We start from the raw sequence: 22410 nt of genomic DNA on the forward strand, positions 1-22410 counted from the left end.
GGTCGAGTCAAGCGAGGCTATTCCGCGAGGAGCCCAGTTTTATAAACAAATACAATGGGCTATCGTCGACCAGGCTCCTGCGCGGGTATGCCAGGCAGCGGGCGGAGTGGTCCATCTGCTGCCCCCCCCACAATGGCATGATGGCGAAGGCTCGCAGGGTGTAAGAGAGACAGTGAGAGAGAATGTTGTTGGCTTGTGGCACTTGGATGGCTTCGGCACTGCCAGGCTTCTCTTCCACCCCAAGGGATGGATTCCGCGGCGAACCCACATGGGAGGAGCCGGCCCCCACAAGTCACCCAGGCGCACGCGATGCTAATTATGCTCACGGCAGGGGGCCTGGGTCTCGTGCTTGGCCGGAGTCGGGAAGGTAGCACAGCCAGTTCCACCCTCGCGGCCCTGGTCGTCCAGTTCCTGGACGGTGATGCCATGAAGGGGATGGAGCCCCCTTGGGCAAGCCACGGCGGTGGCTATGTAAGGCACCCTATCCTTGCGAAGCAACAAGAATAAAAAATTTAAGAGTGAGGAAGAGGGGCAGAAGAGTCAATGGAGAAGTGACCGGGGGGCCCGCACGTATGCGGGCAAGGGTCGTCGTCGTCGAAGGAGGGGGTCATGCTGTGCTTTGCTGTTCCAGCCTGGCATGGGTTTGCGGCTCGGTCGCAGTCTGCAATCGACAGCGGCTCAACAGGCATCGGCGGACGTGATGGCTTCTTCAGAACCAGCCGTAGTCGATGGCTTGCGTGCGGTGGAGAGGGCGGAAGAAGAGGAGGGAGTCCGAGAAAATTGGAAGAAAGGCTGTCTTGCCCGGCAGGTCCCTATACATGGCGGCGCCTATACCCTCGGCGGGATACGAGTGCCAGTCGGTAGCCGCTACACAATACACCTTGCCAATCCAGGGGGGCCACTGACCTCCACCTCCACCTCCACTGGAGATGCCACTGTTGCTCGCGTGAGTCCTTTAGGGCTGGCATCTTGGCAGGCGGAGATGGAGCCGGATGAGTGGCTTTGCCAGACGGGAGGCTGCAACACCAAAGACTACTCAGAAAAAAGGTCATTATCCCCGGGCAGCCAATCGGCCCCGTCGTGGCAAACAGACGCACGTTTCAGAACGGAGCATGGACCAAGACCGGTGGGGGGGACAAAACGTGTCCTGCCGCTCCTCGGGCTGACTAGGCCTCAAAAGATCGGGTCTAGAGACACGCAGAGAGAGAATGCCTTGGGCTTTGCGGAGATGCTTCAGCGGACACAAACGGACGGCCCCCGATCTGCCGGGGGTTCCAAGCCTTGCCGTCTCGGTTGGTCCTGTCCCCCTCTCGCTGCCTCACGCGTCCCTCGGCAAACCGTCATCATCAATGGCATGCCTTGTCTCTGCTTCAACACGCGGCGGGCTACTTCTAGGCGACAAGCGGCTCATCATCCTCTCAGCCTTGCAGCCAAGGAGGTGGCTGTTGGCCGATGCATCAGCCCGTGTCCGACGACAGATCGGGGCCGCATCTCGCCGATCCGCGTGCGCTTGTGCCTGGCATGATCTCCCTCGGGTCATCAGCCATGGACGGGGGCAAAAGATCCCTTCTCGAAGCCATGTGGCGACAAATATAGATGTGCCTTGCCGTGGCCGGCGGTGCATCCGCCACTCCTCCTCCAAACGGACCCAAACTGCTACCCAACGCTGATGCAATAAATCCAGGGGCTCCTGTGACTGCATCGCGACTCAAGTACTCCGTAGGCCTACCAGTGGTGCATCTTGCCTCATGTTGATAAAACATGCATCTGTTCCCTCGCCTGATGCAATCCCCATCGCCGTCTGTGCTCCTTTGCCGCCCCCTTCAATCTCCAATCCTCCGGGCATCACAGCCAATTTCTTGTCTCGCCTCTGCTCACGTGCTCATGCCACGATGCCCAAGCCTCCCGCGCGAAGGAGCTTCGGCATGGCAGGCTGGGCCTCGATGACTGCGCGCCGCCAGCATCACGGAAAGCCTTGGCCCTTCGCGCCGGGACAGACAGACAGACAGACACACACACACACGTCGAGTAAACAACCTCCCTGGTACAACCGTTGACGAGCAGAGACTCGTCACTTGAACAAACCGTCCGGCCACGGCGACTCCCCGACTTACACGCAGACGCCGGCCCTCGACGGCCCCCAGCGCCCAAAGTTCCCGGGTCACTGCCCTCGGTCAACCACTGGCTGGGACCCAAAAAAAGCACCCCTTGCTCCGGCCCCCGCCCGTTGGGCGTCGGGCGTCGGGGACTGCGGGCGGGCGGGCCACAGATCACGGAGGGCTCTCAACTCCCATCGCCGCCGCCGCAGCCCTCGACATCCATCCATCCATCCATCCATCCATCCATGATCCATCAGTAGCACCTGCCAGACCCGCTCCCCCCTATGCCCAGGCCGGGCTCGCCTCGAGAAACGCATAAGCAGCTTGTGCAAGTGTATAATACCACGGCTTGCGTGTACCGGTAGCAGGCTCTCCCCTACCACGCAATACACAGAGCACTTGTTCGCCGACTTGAGTCTGCGTCCCATTCATCTGGGGATGGTCTGTTTCAAACCCCGCGCCGCCCGCTTAGGCTCGCTTGAACCTCGTTTTTTCCTTTTCGCATGACGTGCTAAACCCAAGACGGGCAATGCGCAGTGTCACCGGCTCTGTGGGGGACGGAACCTGTCGAAGAAGGTCGCTGTAGCCATGGACTCATTTATAGAAACAGTCATTTGCCAAGGGCACATGCACAAGGTTTGTTCTTGTTCGTCCGGCGATTCTTATGTTCCTGGTTCCTCGTCCCAACTCTGGCAGGGCTGAAACGCGCCCGCGACTTTTGATTCCCGTCGACCACGACTTGCCCTAACATCCTCCACAACGCCTCCACCGTCAACGAGAGACGAAGATTGCGCCCTCAAAGGCCAGGATTTTCCATTATTCTCAGTCCTCTTATTCTACACATGTAGAGAATGCCGGGCTGCGGCTCCGCATGCTGGCCAACGGCTTCCCGGCCAGCTCATTATGAATCACAATATATTATACAGCCTAGCCCGCATTATGAATCAAAACATTGACAGGGAGTCTCCCCCTGCCAACACGCTGTTTCAAGCGCACAACCCTGCAGGGGGGCCAAACGTCACCAGCGGGAGGTGACGTCGATGCGTGGCCCCCCGGTCAAACATGGCCTCTACCCGGGGCCGGCCCCGGAGAGAGAATAATTCCAGAAAAGCGTGCGGCTATAATACAAAAACGCTCCTCCAGAAGGATGGAGCACCTTGGCATGAAATGCATTTGCAAGACAGGATTTTGCTCCCCCGCGCATCTCTCCTTGCCAAGCGCTATGAATAGAACTGCGTCTCCGCTTTCGGAGCCTCCCGCCTCGTATCGACTGGGTTGCGACCGACAGACTCAATCTATTTCTGGCGTCACCGCGGGTGATAGTCTTGGTATTCAGACTCGTCTGATATTGTAGCCAAGTCTATGTATCGCGCCCATGCTAGTAATAACCCGACGTGTCTCCAGTCTCCAGTCTATCACCGCAAAGCAGCAAACCGCGTGCATACAAGCTCCAGTGACAATCTCGGTAGGGCAGCTTGTTATGACCTCTTCACCCTTCTGTTCTTTTTATTTTTTATTTTTAGAAGTCTTATATCCTCGCGCATCCGAAGCCAGGATGTTCGGCAAACCAATCGCTCAGTCCCTCGCAAGTTGCCGCCAGGGAGAAACATAAATATAAATAAAAAGTCGCGTTCGTGGATCGTGGACTTTGTCCGCTCAGCGTCCGGTGAAAGCCAAATCGGTAGGAATCCGGTTCCTCGACGTCATTGAGCCTCGAGATATTGCTCGCCCCGAGGCCAGTCGCGGCCAGTTGTCATGTGATCAAGCGTAACGAACTTGCTTCCTCTTTTTAATGATTAGCTTCCTGACATAGTACCTGATATCGTCCATCTTGGTAACGGATTCCAGATCATCGCAGATGCCATCGTCCCATTTTACCATGACCTTGTGGCGACTCCGATCCGGCGTCAGCATCGAGATGATGTCGTCGATGGTCGCCTTGGGCGCAATTGAGATGGGGAATATGGATCCATGGCGCTGGGCCATCGGTCCGCCCGTCCGGTCCTCGACGTCGATGTTGATGCGCGTTTCTTCAGGCTTCTTTTCGGGGGGTTTGGGGCAGCAGGCCGTCCCGGCCACCGGATGGCACACAAATTGCTGACCTGCGCAGCCGCACGGCTTGGAGGCTGCCAGCTTCTCTGCGTGGCATGGGCAGCACTTGTACTTGCATTCGCCCGGCTTGGGCTCCTTGGGGTTCACAACGAGCTCAGTACCGGGGGCCCCGGGGGGACGGGTTGACCGGCGGGTGTGCCGGCCCCGCTCGTCATAATCATCATCCGAGTCGCTGGACAGATCATCCCATTGTCGGTCTTCCAGCCATCGGAGGCCCCGCGGCGAGCCCTTGAGGGAGTATTTTCGCATGAAGCGCACATCGTGCTCCTCACGTGCATACTCCCTTCGTCTTCCCCGAAACGGATTCATTTTTTTCCTGTCTGTCAGGTGCTGACCCACTCTTGGCTTCGGCTCGGTGTAGCTTGGTGGTCAAGGCTGAGAGGCTCGTGGGGTGTGCTGAGGATGATGTGTTTATGTGTGGTGGTGGCAGGATGTCAAGCAGTTGCTTACTTCAAGCGCTGAGACCCGGCAGGCTATGAAGCATCTTATAGACCGCTCGAGATGATGAAATGGCCCGCCATTGGCAGCCTAGAGTGTCAGAGTCTAGCCATAGCGGGCTTGTCCATTGTCCGCTGGGTGGGCATGTATGGGTACGAGGCGCTATTTTTTCCGAGGCGGATGCAAAGGCGCGACAAGAAAGAGGAGCGCGCTTCAAAGGTGAATTCTTTTTGGCAAAGTCATCATGGCTCCAGCCGCGGCAGATGGAAGGATGCCACTGGGGCGCAGTGCTAGGCCTTTGACGGGCAGTGACCACAAAGAACCATTGAACGAGGGTATTTGTTTTCTCTTGGGGCTCTGGAAGGCAAAGGGATGAAAGCAATGGGGTTCGAAAGGCTCAAAGGCCGGCGGCGGAGGCGAGACAAAGAAGCTCGGTGGATGCCTGGTTGCGTCCTTGGAACTTGGCTCGCCATATGCCACACGAGTGTGATTTCGATAAAGAGTCCCGGGTCAGCAATCTCAAAGAAGCGCCTTTCTTGGACGAAGAAAACGGAGCCGGCGATGGTGATGCATCGACGATGGTCGTGATTGAGCGATTGAGGCGGTCAAGCTGCCCTGTATATTTTGCACTGTATACCCGAAAAAGAATTGCTCGGCAGGCGACACGGAGTAAACATGTGCCTGTTCCGGCCCTTAAGCTGCTTGTAAGCAAGCGGAAAAATGTTGGCACGGCCCGAAAGCGGCATGCACTAGGCGCCGAGCGTGGGGGAAAAAAGAGGCCATCGAAGCCCTCTGCCAGCATCCCGACGACAGCTGTCCTCTCCCGCCATCACCAATCCAACTCCTCAAAATGGCCGGCCTCAACCCCCAAATGTGAGTCTCCGGGGCCCGTATCGCCTCAGGATAACGGCCTGTTCTTGGGCACGACCTGCTGACACGCCGGATCAGCACCAACCTCATCATCATCCTCGGCATGATGCAGGTGTCGAAGCGCATTCCCTTCGACGACCCCTCTGTCCTCATCGGCGTCCGCGGCATCTACATTGTCAGCAACGTCTTCATTGCCGCCGTCTACCTCTACATCCAGTCCCAGATCAACAAGAAGAAGGGTACTTGCCTGGATACTTCCCATGTCGCCCTCTCTCGCTGACCCCGACTTGCAGACATGACGACGCTCAAGTACGTCGAGCCACCGCCAATGGGCTCTGCCGAGGAGGGCAAGCTCGTCACCACGACCGTGCACGCCTACGACCTGCAACAGATTCGCACTGCCTTCCGTGGCCAGCTCATGGGCGTCGCCATGATGGGCTTCATGCACCTGTACATGAAGTACACCAACCCTCTGCTCATCCAGAGCATCATCCCCGTCAAGAGCGCCCTCGAGAGCAATCTCGTCAAGATCTACCTCTTCGGCCAGCCCGCCACCGGCGACCTCAAGCGACCCTTCAAGCAAGCCCAAGGTTTCATGAGCGCCATGCAGGGCGGCCAGGTCCAGAGCGACAAGAAGGCCATCGAAGCGGCCGAGAAGGCGGGTCGTGGCGGCGTCAAGGAGGAGTAAAAAGGAGATCAAATCTCTCGCGGCCGAGCACTTTGAGTTGCTCTCCTCGCTTCGGCCGCTTCTGGGCGCGCAGGGCATGACGGGGCTGGGAAAATGTTTGTTTAGATGTCCACGTTGGGCTACATGACAAGGCTGCGTTGGTCTTGCCGTGTGGCTCGCGTTGGCAATTAGCCCATGTACCATGTATGGATCGACATTTTGGCAATCGAGATGCCACAGGCCGCCCTGGTCTTCTCGGCGACTCGGCTCGACCTACGATGCCCGCTGCGCCTTCCCCGGGCTTTCAAGCCCCATCTTCGTCCCGTGTTGGAGCTGCAGCGCGTCAAATCATGATGCGTCCTTCCGGGCTCCACACTTCTAAACCTCGCTCACGGCAGAAACCTGAGGCTGAATTCCATGTCTTGCCATGGCAAGCAAGGCCAGACCAGCTGGCCTTATTACTACCGCCCCCGTAGCCGAAGTGGTCTTTGCCTTTTTTGCCACGTCTTCCGGGATTTCATCCTTAAAGGGGATCAAACGAGGTCGGTGAGGAACGGGCAATTTCTCGAGGTTGAGCGCCGAGTTTGAGCGCCTCGGCCCAGCTCTAGACGGGGAAATAGTAAAAGGTTTGCTGCGCAGCGGCGGGAACACGGCCTTCATGATCACCGGAGCAGAAGGGGTTTCTTTGGCTCCAAGTCGGTCGTTACCTTCTCTTTAAATGCTCACGTCTTCGTTTCCCCTTTCCGACAAAGTCTCTCACGTGGTTCCTGGGCTGGCTGAATGGCTGGCGTCAGCCATGTCCAGGGCGATGGATACACCCTCGAGTTTTTGAGATGACTCACGTACCGCGATTGTGTCGGATTTAGGAACCCGGCTGGAGCCTCTGTCTCTGCAGCTCGTGTCATGGCGGGTGCGAAGTCGCGTCTGCCCAATGGCACGGCATCCATTTGGTACCGCAGCAGCTCCCTTTTTTTTATATATCATTACTCGCATACAGCCTCTAGGGCCATAGCGAGGCTAATAGGGGCCTTGGTTCCTATTAGCAGTCCTAGCTAGCTATAGAGCCCGGGGGCTTATAACTAATTAGGGAAAGGGTAGCTATAAAGGTAAAGATAAAGGAAAGATTAGTCTAGTTCCTCCCGCGCGGTGTTTATCCTACCTAAGGGCCCTAGGGCCCTTAGGTTACTCCTTTTTAAGCTACTTAGCTATTCCTATCTCTATTTTAGCTAAGAAGGTTAGAAGGGCTTCCCTTCCTTTCTTAGAGCTATAGAGAAAAGGTAGGCTAAGAGCTTCTTTTTATCTCTTAGAGGCTTAATAAAGGACCTCTCTTTCCCTTCTATATTTTAAGTACTATAAGATAAGGTACCTAGCTATATACCTTCCTTAGCTATAGTATAGCTATCTTAGTCTACCTTATTAGTCCTTTTAAGGAAGGAAAATAATAAGCTAGCTTTAAAGAGGAGCTAGTAAAAAGCTAAGAGGGTTAGCTTAGGCTTCCTTATTAAGTCCTTTTTTAAGTTAAAGGCTAAGTAAGGGGTTATAGTAGCTTCTTAAAGCTATAGTAATAAGCTGTTTCTTTAATTGTATAATAATATTATTTATTAATAACTTCTTAGTAGTATAAAGTAATATTATTACTTATTATAACTTTAAAAATAGTATACTTTTTACTTTAGCTTATAATATTAAAAGATTTATTATTAATTAAATATAAAATATATTATTATACTAGACTTTAAAGCTTATAAATTGTTAGTAGCTAATAAGTTAGCTTACTAATTAAATCTATTAATAATATTTTTTATACTAACTTTTTAAAACTAAGCTTAAAATATAAAAAAAAGTATATACTTATAACCCTCTTAAATAGCTTATTATTATTGCGAAGCGTAGCTTAATTTATATTCTTAGAGATATCCCTTAGTAAGAGGGACCTAGGAAGCTAAAAACATTTAGTATAGAAGAAGGAAGAAGGAGCTAAAAGGAGGTATAGAGAAGAGGGTAGGGGTATAAGGGGAAGTAGAAGTAGCGATAGCTTCCTATAGAGGTAGTAAGAGATAAGACGGATATAACGGCAACGGCTAGAAAAGAGGGGAAGAACTAGTAAAAAGCCTGGTAGTTAAGAGGATATTAATAGCTTCTTTAAGTAGGATCTTCTTTATTAATTAAGATGCTAGATAGGTATAAAGAGGGGCGTTAGATAAAGGAAAGAAGGAGAATTAAGGTAATATAATAATTACTCCCTTACTATAATTACTACCCTTATAAGAATTAAATATCTTTGCCCTGCCTATCCGACCCCTTACTTTTAATTTTACCTTTATATATTTTATATATACTTCTTATATCTCTCTTTATAAGAGTTATAAGCCTAGGAGGAATAGAATTCCTATACCTTCTAGCTACTATAAAAGGCACCTTTCTTATATCCCTTATAGCTTTCTTTTACCCCTCTTACTAAAAAAGCCGATTATTAACCGACTTTTCTATACCCTCTTATATAATAATATCGAAAAACGACTCTACTATCCCTACGGTTTATAAGACGATTCTTATAGAGCCCTAAGATTAAGATAAGTAAGTAAAAGAGCTATAAGCTTATATAGATAGAACTATCTATAATTTAGTTTTCTTTAATAAGTAGGACCCTCTTAAGCCCCCTCTTTATCTTAGGGCAACGGAATCTATAGAGGGAGCTTCCCTCTTCTTTAAGCTAACCTCTATATAGTAAAGAGCTTTTTCTACTACCTTAGGTAACTACGAGAGTTACTATAAGGAGTACCTTTACGAGATAAAGCTACTAACTACTATACGTATAGCGATAATTTTAAGAAGGTATAAGTAATAAGCGTAGAGTCGGGTAATCGATAACGTAAGCGGAAAGATCGGTCGAAGGAGTATAGGGTAGGATTTCGTCCGGAATTTATAACGAGCATATAAGGGGCTGAATAATATATTAAAAGAATAGCGTTATAAAGGATACTTATAAACTTACTTATTCTATCTACTACGCCTAGGGAAATCCTTCGTCTTTTATAGACCATTGCTCGCCTACTAGTAGACCAATTAGTTAGCTTTCTAGCATATTCTATAGTGCTTAAAAAGCTCTATCTATAGCATGTCTTCCTAACTTAGTAGATGGTCTAATTGTAACGTGATGGTTAATATAAGACTATAGGTTCTAGTATAAGTAGTAGATTTAACTAGAATGTTCTATGCCCTACCTATTCTCGTATCGCGGATATTTTCGGAACCGCTAGGCCAAAATACGCAATAGGGTATCCGTTCTGCTTATAATTGACTTATGCATTTTATGTATATTTTATTTTATTAGGATAGGCTTATCTTAACCCGCTTTTCCTAAAGGAAGGTATAGATATCTAGTAGAGGTCTTTATCTTTAAGGGTTATTCCCTTAGACTATATTATAGAGCCTCTTTTTACTAGCTTATTTTATAGAGCCTCCCTATGCCTATTATTTCTTTATAATAGTAAAATAGGAATATAAGGGTATATTCTTATAATAATAGAATCCGTTAATACTATAAAGCTAATCTCTCTTTATAAAAAAGAGACTCCTAGGTAGTAGCTTTTAAAGCTTAAGACCTTAATAGCTCCCTTAAGGGGCTATATAACTATCTATATTAGAAAGACCTATATAGTATACCTAGGAGCCTTTTTTACTAGGAATCTACTAGCTTTTTTATAGCTAGCTAAGTAAGAAGAAATCCTTAAGGAAGCTAACTAATCCTCCTTAATAGAAGCTCTTTCTAGCTAGTAGCTATAGGATATATCTCTGCTAATAAAGCTTATTAGTAATAGTTACTTAACTATTTTTCGAGAAGCTAGCTAGGAACTAAATAAAGAGGCTACTAGAGTATAATAATAAGTAGTCTTATTCCTTCGTAGCTAGTATTTAACCTAGACGGCTCGACCTACTACCCTTATAGCTGCTATAGCCCCTACTACTACGGCCCTTGCTGCTACTATAGCTGCCCCTTTAGCTCCTCTTCCGTTAAGAGCCTTAACGCTGTCTTTAACTATAGCTGCTGCCCCGGCCCCGGCTATATCTATTACTCTAGGCCCGGCCCCGGCCCCGTTAGTCTATCCGGCCTAACTAGTCCCTTAATAGACCTTTTAGTCCGTTAGTTAAAAAATTAAGGAACTAGTCGAAATCGAACCTTATAATTAAAATTAATAATAAGGTATAAAAAGGGGGGGTTTTTAAGTAGACCTTCTAAACTAGGACGAGGATTCCTTAAAGAAATAAAAGATTAAACGAAACGGCTGCCTAGCCTATAAATCCCTAGGCTATAAGTTATTATAATACTAATAGGTCTTTAAGAAAAACTAACTTAAAGGATTTAACCCTTTAAAGAGGCTATAAGAAATAATATAATAGTCTCTTAAGGAGGACCCCTTATTATAGAAGAAGATAGATAAGATTTAGGTTACTAAGAAATAGTAACTAACGCCGCTACCTTTATTTAAGCTATAAGTTTAAGGAAAAATCGTTAGTATAATAAATCTAGCCTTTATCTTCCCTATAGATTAGTAAGACTACCTATTAAAACCCTTTAACTATCCCTTATAAAAATTAGCTATCCTTAACTCTAGTACTTTCCTTAATATCTATAATACCCTTTTATAATTCCGGTCCTTTAAGAAGGTATAGAGGGAATACCTTATTACTAGGGAATTAACCGTATAAATAGAGGGATATAGAAGGGTGAATTTTACGATAAAATTACTTTATAGGTCTATATAAATTCTTTAATAAAAAAGGGTAGTATTTTACCCTTAATCTTTAACGAGCTTAATTTCCTTCTACCTTCTTTAAAAGGAAGGAATCTTTTAAGATATAACGTCTAAGCCTATAAGACTATTATAAAGTAGGTAGAAGCGTATATATAGGTACCGTCTATAAGATAATATTAATAAGCTATATAGAGCTCTTTTATACGCGGCTAGCCCGCCCCTATATATATAGGATCCGGCCCTTTATATATATTATAGGCTACGCCCGTAAAAGGCTAAGGTTATACTATAGCGACCGCACCGAAGTCGGGCCGAAGTAGACCCACGCATAGGCAGAGCTCGACCCGAACTTAGGCCGAATAGCACCTAAACACGGGTCGAGCTAGGGACTAGGGAAGACGGATAACTATCGCGACTAGGATAGAGTTTTCCTCCTTTCTCCTTAGCTTTAGATAAATAATTATTCGGCCCTATACTACTATACTAAGTATACGCCGGCCCCTAATATATCTAAAGCTCCTTTTAAATAAGGCTATAAAGCCTAGAGAGAGATCGGACTAAAAGGATATAATATAGATATTCCGACGACCTAGAGGAGGGAGAATAGGCCTAAGGACGGTAGGGAGTAGTAACGGGAGGGCTAGACGCCCGGCTAACGATAGAGCAAGCAATACTCTCGCTATAGGTAGGAGAGGTAGAGATAAAGCATTAGGTAATATAGAGCTAACTATAGATATAGGAACTAATTAGCTAGATTAAGAGGATATACTAAAGGATAGATAAACCGATATAGACGGGTATATAGGAGGGGGCTAGGGGCGGAGTAGGTAGTTTAATGCCGCCCTTAGGAGCGACGGGGGGGGCAGCGACGCTTACGACCGAGGGGGAAGTAGTAAGGAAAAACAGCTATAGGAAGCCTCTCTTAAGCCTAAGAAAATTTAATAGATAATAATAGCACTATACCCTATAAGTATAATATATATAAGAGAAGTATAAGATTAAAGAAGAATTCTTCTTAAGCTTAAGGGAAATCTTTTACCTTATTTATAACTACTTAAACGCTAGGCTATAATAAACGGTCGTTATATACTACGGAATAAAGGTAAAGAGGGGCTATAATTAAAAGGAATTCCTAAAGTACCTTAACTCGATCTACCTTAATATAGATATCTAGTTACGCGTAGCGGCGGCGATCTAGATAATAAAATAAAGGGAAAGTTAAACGTTTATAGCGTTCCTCCTAAAGTTCGAGTAGAGACTCTTTAAGGCCGGGGGCGGGTCCTAGCTATACGACGTTTAGATCGTTTTCTTAAAAGGGGCTCTAGGAACCTAGCTCTATAAGGCGTTAGCTATAGTCGACCTCCTTATATTAAGCTTCGCCGCCTATATTAATCGGGTAGCGTAAATAGCGGCTAAGCTAAAGAGGGTCTAGTAAATAAGATAACCCCCCTTAAACTAAAGGAGACTAGCGGATATATACCCCTAGGAAAGGAAGGATAAAGATAGGGATACCTTAATAATTAGTATTAACGCCTTAAATAGATAAAAGGAAGGGTAGAGCTAGCCGGAGAACCGGACGTACTTTAACTATAGAGTTAGAGGATATATCGCGCTTTATTATAAGAAGAGGAGATAGGAACCCTAGAAGGCGGGCGTAATAAAGGAAGAGAGGGACGCTAAGGATAATAATAACTTAGAAAAAGGGGAACCCTAGCGTAAAGTTAGGCGCTAAGGGTAAAAGAAAAATAGTAAGAAGCTTAGAAGTTAATAAGGGACTATCTTATACTAGGCCTAGTAACGCTAAGGGTAAGTATTAATAGGAAAAAGGGACTTAACGCGCTCGTAGATACCGGCTATAATTACTATACTATAGTAAGCGAGAGGGTAGTAAAGAAGCTATAGATGCCTCTCGTAGATAAAAAGAGAAGATAACTAAGGCCGTTCTTAAAAGATACTCTAGCCCTATAGACGAAAGGAATTATAGTATTTAAGATAGATATTAACGGCTATATAAAGTAGACCTTTATATACGTAGTCCCTAGGCTAAGCTACGATATATTCTTAGGAAGGCTATAAATAAAGAAGAACTAAGTAATATATAACGTAGCGGGGGATCGGATTTAGTATAGTAAAGCTAAGATCTAAATTAGCTTATAAGGATCGGAAGTAGTAAGGAGGGTAGAATAGATCTAAGGGGCAAAGATCGTTAGCGCGGTAGTATTTATAGCGGAATATCGGAGGGAGAGGGCGGTAAGGGATAATAAGGGAAGGCGGAGGATAGTCGATATCTAAGCGATTATAATAAAGGATATAGAGAGAGTACTCTAGCTAAAGATAGCGGTAGACTTAGCGGACTATATCTTAAAGTAGGCGCTAGATATATACCTAGACCTCTTTATACCGGAGAAGGCTTTAGAGATACCCCTACGTAGGCTAAGGGTAGACTACGAGATTAACCTAATATTAGATAAAGATAAGGTAAAGCCCCCCCTATTATAGGGACCCCTCTATAATATATCGAGGGAGGAACTCTTAGTACTAAGGAAGACCTTAAGCGAGCTAATAGAGGTAAACCTAATCCGCCTAAGTAGCTTCTCGGCCGCGGCCCTAGTACTCTTTACCTAAAAGTTAAACGGTCGCTTATAATTTTACTATAACTACCAGGCCCTAAACACGATTATAAAGAGGAATAGGTACGCGCTACCTTTAATTATAGAGATACTATAGATACTTATAAAAGTAAAGTAGTTTATAAAGCTCGACGTTATAGCGGCGTTCTATAAGATCTAGATAGTAAAGGGCTATAAGTTTAAGATAGCCTTTTAGATAAGGTTCGGATTATTTAAGTAGTAGGTATACTTATTTAGCTTAATAAGGACGCCGGCTACCTTCTAATAATATATTAATAAGGTACTAAGGGAGTACCTATATAAGTTTATTACGGCGTATATAAATAACGTCTTAATCTACTTATTAAGGTCTCTCTAAGACTACTAAGAGAAGGTAGTAAAGGTACTCTAGAAGCTATAAAAGGCGGGCCTAATATTAAACCTAAGGAAGTACGACTTCGCTATAAAGGAGGTTAAGTACCTAGGCTTTATTATATAGGTAGGGGGTAAGGTTCGATATAACCTAGAGAAGATCTAGGTAATATAGATATAGCGGGCACCCTAAAATATAAGAGGAGTCTAGAGCTTCCTTAGCTTCGCGAACTACTACCAGGCCTTTATACTACTCTATATAAAGGCATTAGTATACTTAGACGGCCTTTATAAGAAGGGCGCGATCTTTAAGTAAATAGATAAGTACTAAGTAGCGTTTAAGTTTATTTAAAATGCCTTTTATAACGCCTTAGTACTATAACTCTATAACCTAGAGAGAGAAATATACTTAGAGGCGGACTATTTTAGATACGCGATAAGGGGGGCGCTAACGTAAGTAGGGCTAGATAGTATATAATACTTAGTAGGATTCTTCTTAAAGAGACTAAACCTAGTAGAGTATAATTACCTAATCTATAATAAGGAGATACTTATAATTATATAGTGCTTAGACTTCTAGGGAGTAGAACTCTAGAACGTACCTACCTTTATAGTACTAACCGACTACGATAACCTAAGGTACTTTATAATAAAAAAGAAGTTAAATAAGAGATAAAGCTAATAAGCGATAGAGCTTATATCCTATAACTTTATACTAGAGTTCTAGCTAAGGAGGCTAGTAGCGGTGCCTAACGCGCTATCCCGCTAAGAGTAAGATCGGCCGGTAGGCGAAATAGATAAAAAGGAGATAGGGCGGGTAGTCTAGATAATTCCGGAGACTATATACCCGCGGGGCCGCTTAGTCCCCGCCGGGGGCCGATACGCCGACTTACTAAGACGCTTAGCTTAAGATAGGGCGGTAGTAGCGGCGCTATAGGTAGGTAGAGGAAGGGTAGGCGCGATAGCGTGTGTCGGCGGAGTAGGGGGGCCTATTAAACGACTTAAGGAGGAGGCGAATAAGGGCGATAACTAACTAGAACTCGACCTAAACTTAGGCTAAAATATACCCTAGGAATAGGCTAACCTTATACCGGTATTCGATAACTAAGAGCTATAAAAGAAATAAATAAAAGCGTTAAGGAAAGATAAGGAATACTAAGTAGTATTTTAAGTAGTATATAAAGGGGAGAGATCGCTAGTACTAAAATAGTAACTAAAGGTATAGCTAAGTAAATATACGATTAACGTTAGGAGATAGTTATACTTTTAAGAGAGGCTATAGGTACTAGGGAAACTAAAGTACGATAAAGGAGAGGGGGCTAAGGAATAAGATATACTTTAGGTATAGATAGCCTAATAAACGCACGATTTAATAATAGTAGGATACCTAGGGAGAGAGGGGACCCTAGTAATACTAGCCTAAGAATTCTTCTAGCCTAGCTAGTCGGCGACGGTAAGGCGGCTCGTCGCGAACTATAGACTATATAGGAAGGGGTATATATAAAGGTAACTTTAAAAGGGACTCCTAAAGCCCTTATTACCGCTATCCTAACTATTCGTATACCTATTAATAGACTTTATAGTCGAACTACCGCTAACTAAGATAAAAAGCGCAAAGTACCTTTAAGTAATTATAGACCGGCTAATAAAGGTAGTAATACTTAAAGCGATACCGATAATAGGGGCAGTAGTATACGTAACGAGGTTCCTCTAAGCTTACTTTTACTTTTATAAGATACTAAGGTCGATTATATTAAATAAAGGGACTAACTAAATAGGAAGCTTTTAAGGGGAGTTCTATAGATAAATAGGAGTATAGAGGAAGTTAAGTTTAGTATACTACCTATAAACGGATAAGTCGACTAAGCGCGCGAACTAAGAAGTATAGGCGTACCTTTAAGCGTATATCTACTATAGCTAGGACGACTAAGGAGCATAGCTACTATATATATAAGCTATACTAAATAACCGCGTAGCGTTAATAATAGGCGTAAGCCTATTCTTTATAATATATAAATATAATATTAAGCCGGTTTAAATAGCGAGGGAGGAGGGGCCGCTAGCGCTAGAAGTAAGGGGGGCAAGGGAGCTCGCTTAAAGGATAAGAGAGGTAACTAACTTCCTATAAACTACTATTATCGCGGCGTAAGTAAGATAAAAAGAGATAGCGAACTAAAGGAAAGCCCTAGTAAAGAGGTTTAAAGTAGGCGATAAGGTATAGGTAGATATAGCTAAATATATAACTAACCGGCTATATAAGAAGCTCGACTAGCTATACTAAAAGTATACTATAATAAAGGTAGTAAGCTTATATATAGTAGAGCTCGATATATTAAGGAGGGTATATAAGAGGCTTTATATAGAATTTCTCCGCTAAGTAGTAGAGAACTTACTACCTAAATAGGTAGTCGATAACTATTAACCGCTACTAGTAATTAAGGAGGACGATAAGCCTAAGTATATCGTTAAAGAGATCTAGTAAGCATAGTAGAAGTAGAGGGGGAGGGGCAGATAGCGATAGGTACTTATAAAATAATAAGGGTATATAAACCTATTATAGTACCCGCTAGATAACTTTTAAGAGATAGAAGCCTTAAAGGGATTCGAGAGATAGTAGAGAAATATAAGGGAGAATAATAAAGGAGGGGTAAGAGAAAGGGATAAAGAGGAGGGCGGAAGATAAGGAAAGGGAAATAAAGGATAGAAGGGGGAGAAAAAGAAAGAGGTAGGAGATAAGGGACGCTTATTAAAGAATAAGGAAAAAATAAAAAAGAACTATAGTACTAAAGGGAAACAATAGAAGATAGATAAGGGATAGATATAAGATAGATAGCGATAGAGGATAGATAAAGATAAGGATAAGGGTAAGATATAATAAGATAAGATATAGTTATAGTAAGATATACTAAGGATACCGACTTAATTTTAACCGACTATAAACGCCCTTTAACTACCGCTTAATTACTCTAAGATATTAAGGTACGTCTAAGCCTAGCGCGTAGATATAGCGGCGCGGGTAAGCTTAGTATACTAAAATAATAGTTAAAGATAAATAGTAAGATAAGGTTAAAGGAGGAAGGAAGTATATATATAAAGGTCGCTTTAATAGTCGTCGAACGTCTTTTAAGATATATAGTCCTAGAAGGCGTTAATAGCAGCGATCGTATCCCCGGTATACTACTATTATATTAGCGTCCTATTAAATAAAGTTAAGGGGAAGTAATAAACGGGAAAGTAGCGTAATCTAGCGTAGGTATAGGCAAAGTAGTTATAAGCACGCGGCGACGCCTAATTCTAGTAGGTACTATACTATATCTTAACGCTTAGCGACGTTATTCGGCCTATATAAGCGAGATAGGGTAGCCGCCGTATAGTAGTACTATAAGTCGCGCTACGCTTACTAAGAGATATAGGCGGACGCGTCGACTAGCGTAAAGGCAGTAGAGTATAGTCCCCCGGCGTGCTAGGAGGCGGGGTGCCGCTACGCGGAGCAGAGAAGCCGGCGGGCGTACGAGGGCCCGTAGTAGTTATAATATAGCGCGGCGCGGTAATAGAAGTTAGGTAGAGTAAGAGCGCGCGCGCGGAAGGAGTAAAGCTTAAAGGAGGAAAAAGAAAGAAAGAGAAAGAAGGGATAAAAGAGGGGTATTTATATATAGCGGGGCATAGGTATAGTTAGTAAGGTATAGGGGTATATACGCGGAGGAGGGAAGGAGAGAGCGGAATAGGCGTATAAAAGGGCGGGGCATAGAGGGATAGGGCGAGCGTAAGGCGAAAGGAAGCGACCGCGCGCGCTAAGAAAAAGGGGATAGCGATAACGGAAAGGCGGTAAGAGAGGAATAGGAGCACTATTAATAAGAGGGGGAGAGCGGGGGTAGTATTACGAGCTATGCTTATAGAAGGCTAAGGTTATACTATAGCGACCGTACTAAAGTTAGGCTAAAGTAAACCTATATATAGGTAGAGCTCGACCTAAACTTAGGCTAAATAGTACCTAAATATAGGTTAAGCTAAGGACTAAGGAAGATAAATAACTATCGCGACTAAGATAGAGTTTTCCTCCTTTCTCCTTAGCTTTAGATAAATAATTATTCGGCCCTATACTACTATACTAAGTATATACCGGCCCTTAATAATATATAACTATATAGCTTAGGCTATAGCCTAAGCCTATTACCTATAATAGTTAAAGACTTTTATATAATACCCTTCCTTTAGCGCGGCGTAGGGCTGCCTTATTAACGGCTCCTATATAATTAAGCTCGTACTACTAGCTCTTTCTTACCCTTTCCCGTTAATCGTATAACGACTAGTATTATTCTTAAGGGATAAACCTATTAAAGGGTTTATATTAGTAAATATAATAGGGTATAGTCTAAGTAATAATAAGTATACTATATTAATAATAAGTTAGAGGTTATAGACTATAGACTATAACTAGGTAATTAAGTAATCGGAATTAAAAATAAGATTATAATAAAGATTATAATAATTATAATATATTAAAAGCTATTAAGCTATTTATTGAAAGGAGTATTCCGTTCTTTCCTTATATATTTTAAGAGCTTCCTTAGATCGCTAAGAGTACTAGGTAATCTTATAGCCTAGGAGCGCTAGAGCGCTAAAGCGATCCTACGATCTTAGCTATAAAGCGTTAAAGCGCTAAAGTAACCTATCGCTCTAAACTTAATTAGCCCGTTAGTTTATTTAATATTCCTTGCTCCCTATATTACGTATCCTCGTAATATATACTAGTCCCCGCGGTTCGCTAAACTATAGTCGTAATAAGATACCTCCTTTCCTTTTAGTTTTACCCTTAAGACCTACTACCTTAGCCGCCGTATATAAATATACCCTTATTACGTTATATATAAGTATATCGTTCCTTATTCCTTTATCCTTTTAGGATATACTACTAATAGTATATTTAGTTATATTTAAAAATCCCGTTCTCGTAATTCTAATAAATCGCGTTAATAATTAAAGCTAGTATCTTAGACCGAGATCTATAGTATTAAAATTATACCTTACTCTTATTATTTTTAGTTAAGCCTAACTTATAAGGTCGGCGAGCGTTCTAATTAGTATTCTAAATATACTTTTATAGGCCGTTCTTATAATAGTTATAATATAGTATCTACTTATTTATTTTATCCCTTTCCTTCCTTATTATTCTTTTCGCTAATATTCCTTTTTTTTAGTTCGTTATATTATAAATTAATAGTAAAAGATTAATTCGGATAAATAAAAAGTAAAAGAAGCGTTAAAGGAAGCGATAGCTCGCCTAGCTTAGATTAGGAAATAAAAGCGTTTCTTAAAAGACTAAGGTAGTAAGTTATTTTAGTAGGGTATATAAGTTATTAATAAAGAAGATAGTATAACGCGTTCTTCTTAAGATAAATCGGTTTATTTATTAAATAAGGAAACTATTACTATTAGTAAGGTTTAATTATTTAGTACCTTAGATATATTAAACTAAGATACTATTCTTAGTAACCCTATATTTCTAAGTAAGGGTTCGCTTAGTAAAACTATTAAAGTAGAGAACTATAGTAGGTTAAATACTTAAGTAGTTCCTAGGTATTTTCCTTTAGTCTATATCCTTTTTATTTAATAAGGTATTTTTATTACTAACCTTATTTTCTTATATTTAGTATTTATTCTATTTTATATTCTTAATTATTATTAACTTTATTTTATTCCTATAGTTTAGCGTTTTATAGCGCTAGTTTTAATAATAAGATATAAAATATTAAGTATATCTATATTATTATTAGTAGCGAAAGTTTATAGTTAACTTTTAAAATAGTTTTCTTAACCTTAAATAGTCTAAGTTTCTTAAAATCTAATTTATTACTTAGTCGTTTTATTTTAATATTTCGTTATATAAGGTAGACTATATCTCCCTCTTAAAAGATTAGTCCTTATAATCTTTTCCGATTATAGTAAGTAGATATTCGTTTTTTAATAAATTAAAGTTCTTATTATATCTATTTATATAATTTTTATAGCTAATCTACTTATAGTACCGCTCGTTTTACTTATAGTCCTTATTAAGTAACCTTAAATACTTTTAGGTTATATCTATAATTAGTATATACTAGTAAGAGCTTAGTTATTTTTATAACTAAGCTATTATAAGCTAGTTACGTTATTAGTAGCTATTTAACTTAATTGTTTTATTTATAGCTAATATAGTATTATAAATATTATTTAAGCGTTTAGTTAAGTCGTTTTATTTATCTATCTATTTATAGGCAATAAGCTATACTAAGCTTATATTTCGTCCTTAATTATACTATAAGAGCTTACTAAAACTTAGCTATAAATATAAATTATTTATAGGAATATATATACTAGCTCTTTTATATTACTTACTTCTTTATATAGTAAAAAGTATCTATACTTTACTAGTTTATCGGTAATAATAAATATACTATTATATTTAACGTTAGTTATAAGTTCTTTTAATAGTAGTAGCTTTATAATATAGTTAAAAGCTATTAAATCCTATAGTTTCTCTAGTACTAGTAGCGGTTATAATTCTCTATATAGTTTATATAGTTTAGCTTTACTTTATATATAAAGTTTATATTTTTTAATAACTTATTATACTACTTCTTTAAGCTATAAGAAGTTATATTATCGTTTAATCCGTTTTATTATTCTTTAGATTCCTTAGTAACTATATATTAAATATTTATATATATCTTATATAACTTTATCTTATAATTCTAATAGTATCTAGATTTTATTTTTATATATTAAAACTTCTAAATATCCTATATTATATCCGTTTAGTACTTTATATTCTTTTATCTACTTTAGGATCTTTTAGTAAGTCGAGTTATTAAGTTATACTTTAAATATTATATTTAGCTATCGTTAATAGTAGTACTTGTTTTTATTGATTTCTAAGAGCTATCCTTTTATTATAAGTGCCCTTATATTATAGTTACTTTATTAACTAAGGGTATTAGCTCGACCGTTTTCTATTCCTTTTCTATAGATTATTTAGTAGTTAAATTCTAATAAATATTTAGCCTATTAAATCTATTATCCGTTTAACTATTATATTATTATAAAATATAAGATATTCTTATAATCTATATAGACCTTAACTTTATACTTACTTTTAAGAAGGTAGTATCGAAATTCCTTAAAAGCTTAAATAATTATAAGGAATTCTTTATTATAGATAAGGTAATTAAGTTCTATACTATATAGCTTCTTTAAATAAAATATAATAGGTTATAGTCTTCCTTTATTATCTTTTTATCCGATTTATACTTTTAAAGTAAAGTTTAATATATTAGTTTTAAGTTCGATTTATCGTTTTAGATTAAAGGTAGTTAAGACTAGTTTTTATATAATTATAGTCTTAATATATTTAAAAGCTTCGTTAGCTTTATCGTCCTATATAAATTCTTTTTCCTTCTTCGTTAAGTTATATAGTAGTACTATAATCTTTTTAAAATCTTTAATAAATCGTTAGTAATAATTTATAAATCCTAGGAAACTTTATACGTTCTTAACGTTCTTTAGTATTAGCTATTCTTTAACTAAGTTAATCTTATCTTATTATATTTATATCTCTTATAATAAGATCGTATATCTAAGGAAGTTTACTTCTTATATATAGAACTTACTTTTCTTTAGTTTAACTAGTAACTTTATATTTTAAAGTACGCGGAGTACCTTATAAATATATTCTTTATATTCTTCTAAGGTATCTAAGAAGATTAGGATATTATCTAAGTATACTACTATAAAGATATCTAAGTATTTATATAGGATATTATTAATTATCCGTTAAAAGGTAGCTAGTATATTTATAAGTTTAAATAGTATTACTAGATATTTAAATAGTCCGAATTTCGTTTTAAAGGCTATTATCTATTTATATCCCTTTTTTATATATATTAAGTTATAGGCGCCTTTAAGATTAAGGGCTATAAACTACTTTTTACTATATAGTTAATCTTATAGTTCTAATATAAATAGTAATAGTATTTAGTCTTTTATTATAATATTATTTAAGCGTTTATAGTCGATAATTAATTATAGCTTACCGTTTTTCTTTAAAATAAATATAACTAGGTAGCCTACTTTAGATATTAACGTTTATATATATCCTTTTTATAGATTCTTATTAAGGTAGTTATATAGCGTTTATAGTTACTTTTCGTTTAAGTTATAGATTTTATAGAACGTTAGCGTTATTCTATCCTTAAGATAAATTTTATAGTCTTATTAGCTATATTTAAGTAACCCTATCTTAAGTTCTTCCTTATAGAGTTTATTATATTTTTAGTATTCTTAAGGGATATTCTTTATTCTATCTTATAGGCTTTATTCTTTCTTTTAAAAGCTAGTTTCTCTTAACTTAAGCTCTTTATTAATTTATTTAAGGTCTTTCCTTAAAGTAGTAATAACTCTTTAAATCTTTATATTATATCCTTTATTCTATTTATATTAGATACTAGGTT

General features: G+C 41.0%; 2 protein-coding genes across 2 annotated transcripts; one reads left to right on the forward strand and one right to left on the reverse strand.

The window, feature by feature from the left end:
• Positions 1 to 3860: 3860 nt before the first annotated feature.
• Positions 3861 to 4520, reverse strand: HRG_01733 (uncharacterized protein; the record flags this gene model as incomplete). Its single annotated transcript, XM_044860204.1, has 1 exon — positions 3861 to 4520. The coding sequence occupies one exon, from the start codon at positions 4518 to 4520 to the stop codon at positions 3861 to 3863; it is 660 nt and encodes a 219-aa protein (XP_044723837.1).
• A 979-nt stretch (positions 4521 to 5499) lies between these two features.
• Positions 5500 to 6207, forward strand: HRG_01734 (phosphate transport (Pho88) domain-containing protein; the record flags this gene model as incomplete). Its single annotated transcript, XM_044860205.1, has 3 exons — positions 5500 to 5522; positions 5598 to 5758; positions 5813 to 6207. The coding sequence occupies 3 exons, from the start codon at positions 5500 to 5502 to the stop codon at positions 6205 to 6207; spliced, it is 579 nt and encodes a 192-aa protein (XP_044723838.1).
• Positions 6208 to 22410: the final 16203 nt, after the last annotated feature.

The sequence above is a fragment of the Hirsutella rhossiliensis genome, assembly GCF_020360975.1.
Source record: "Hirsutella rhossiliensis strain HR02 chromosome Unknown scaffold00002, whole genome shotgun sequence".
Classification (NCBI taxonomy): Eukaryota; Fungi; Ascomycota; class Sordariomycetes; order Hypocreales; family Ophiocordycipitaceae; genus Hirsutella; species Hirsutella rhossiliensis.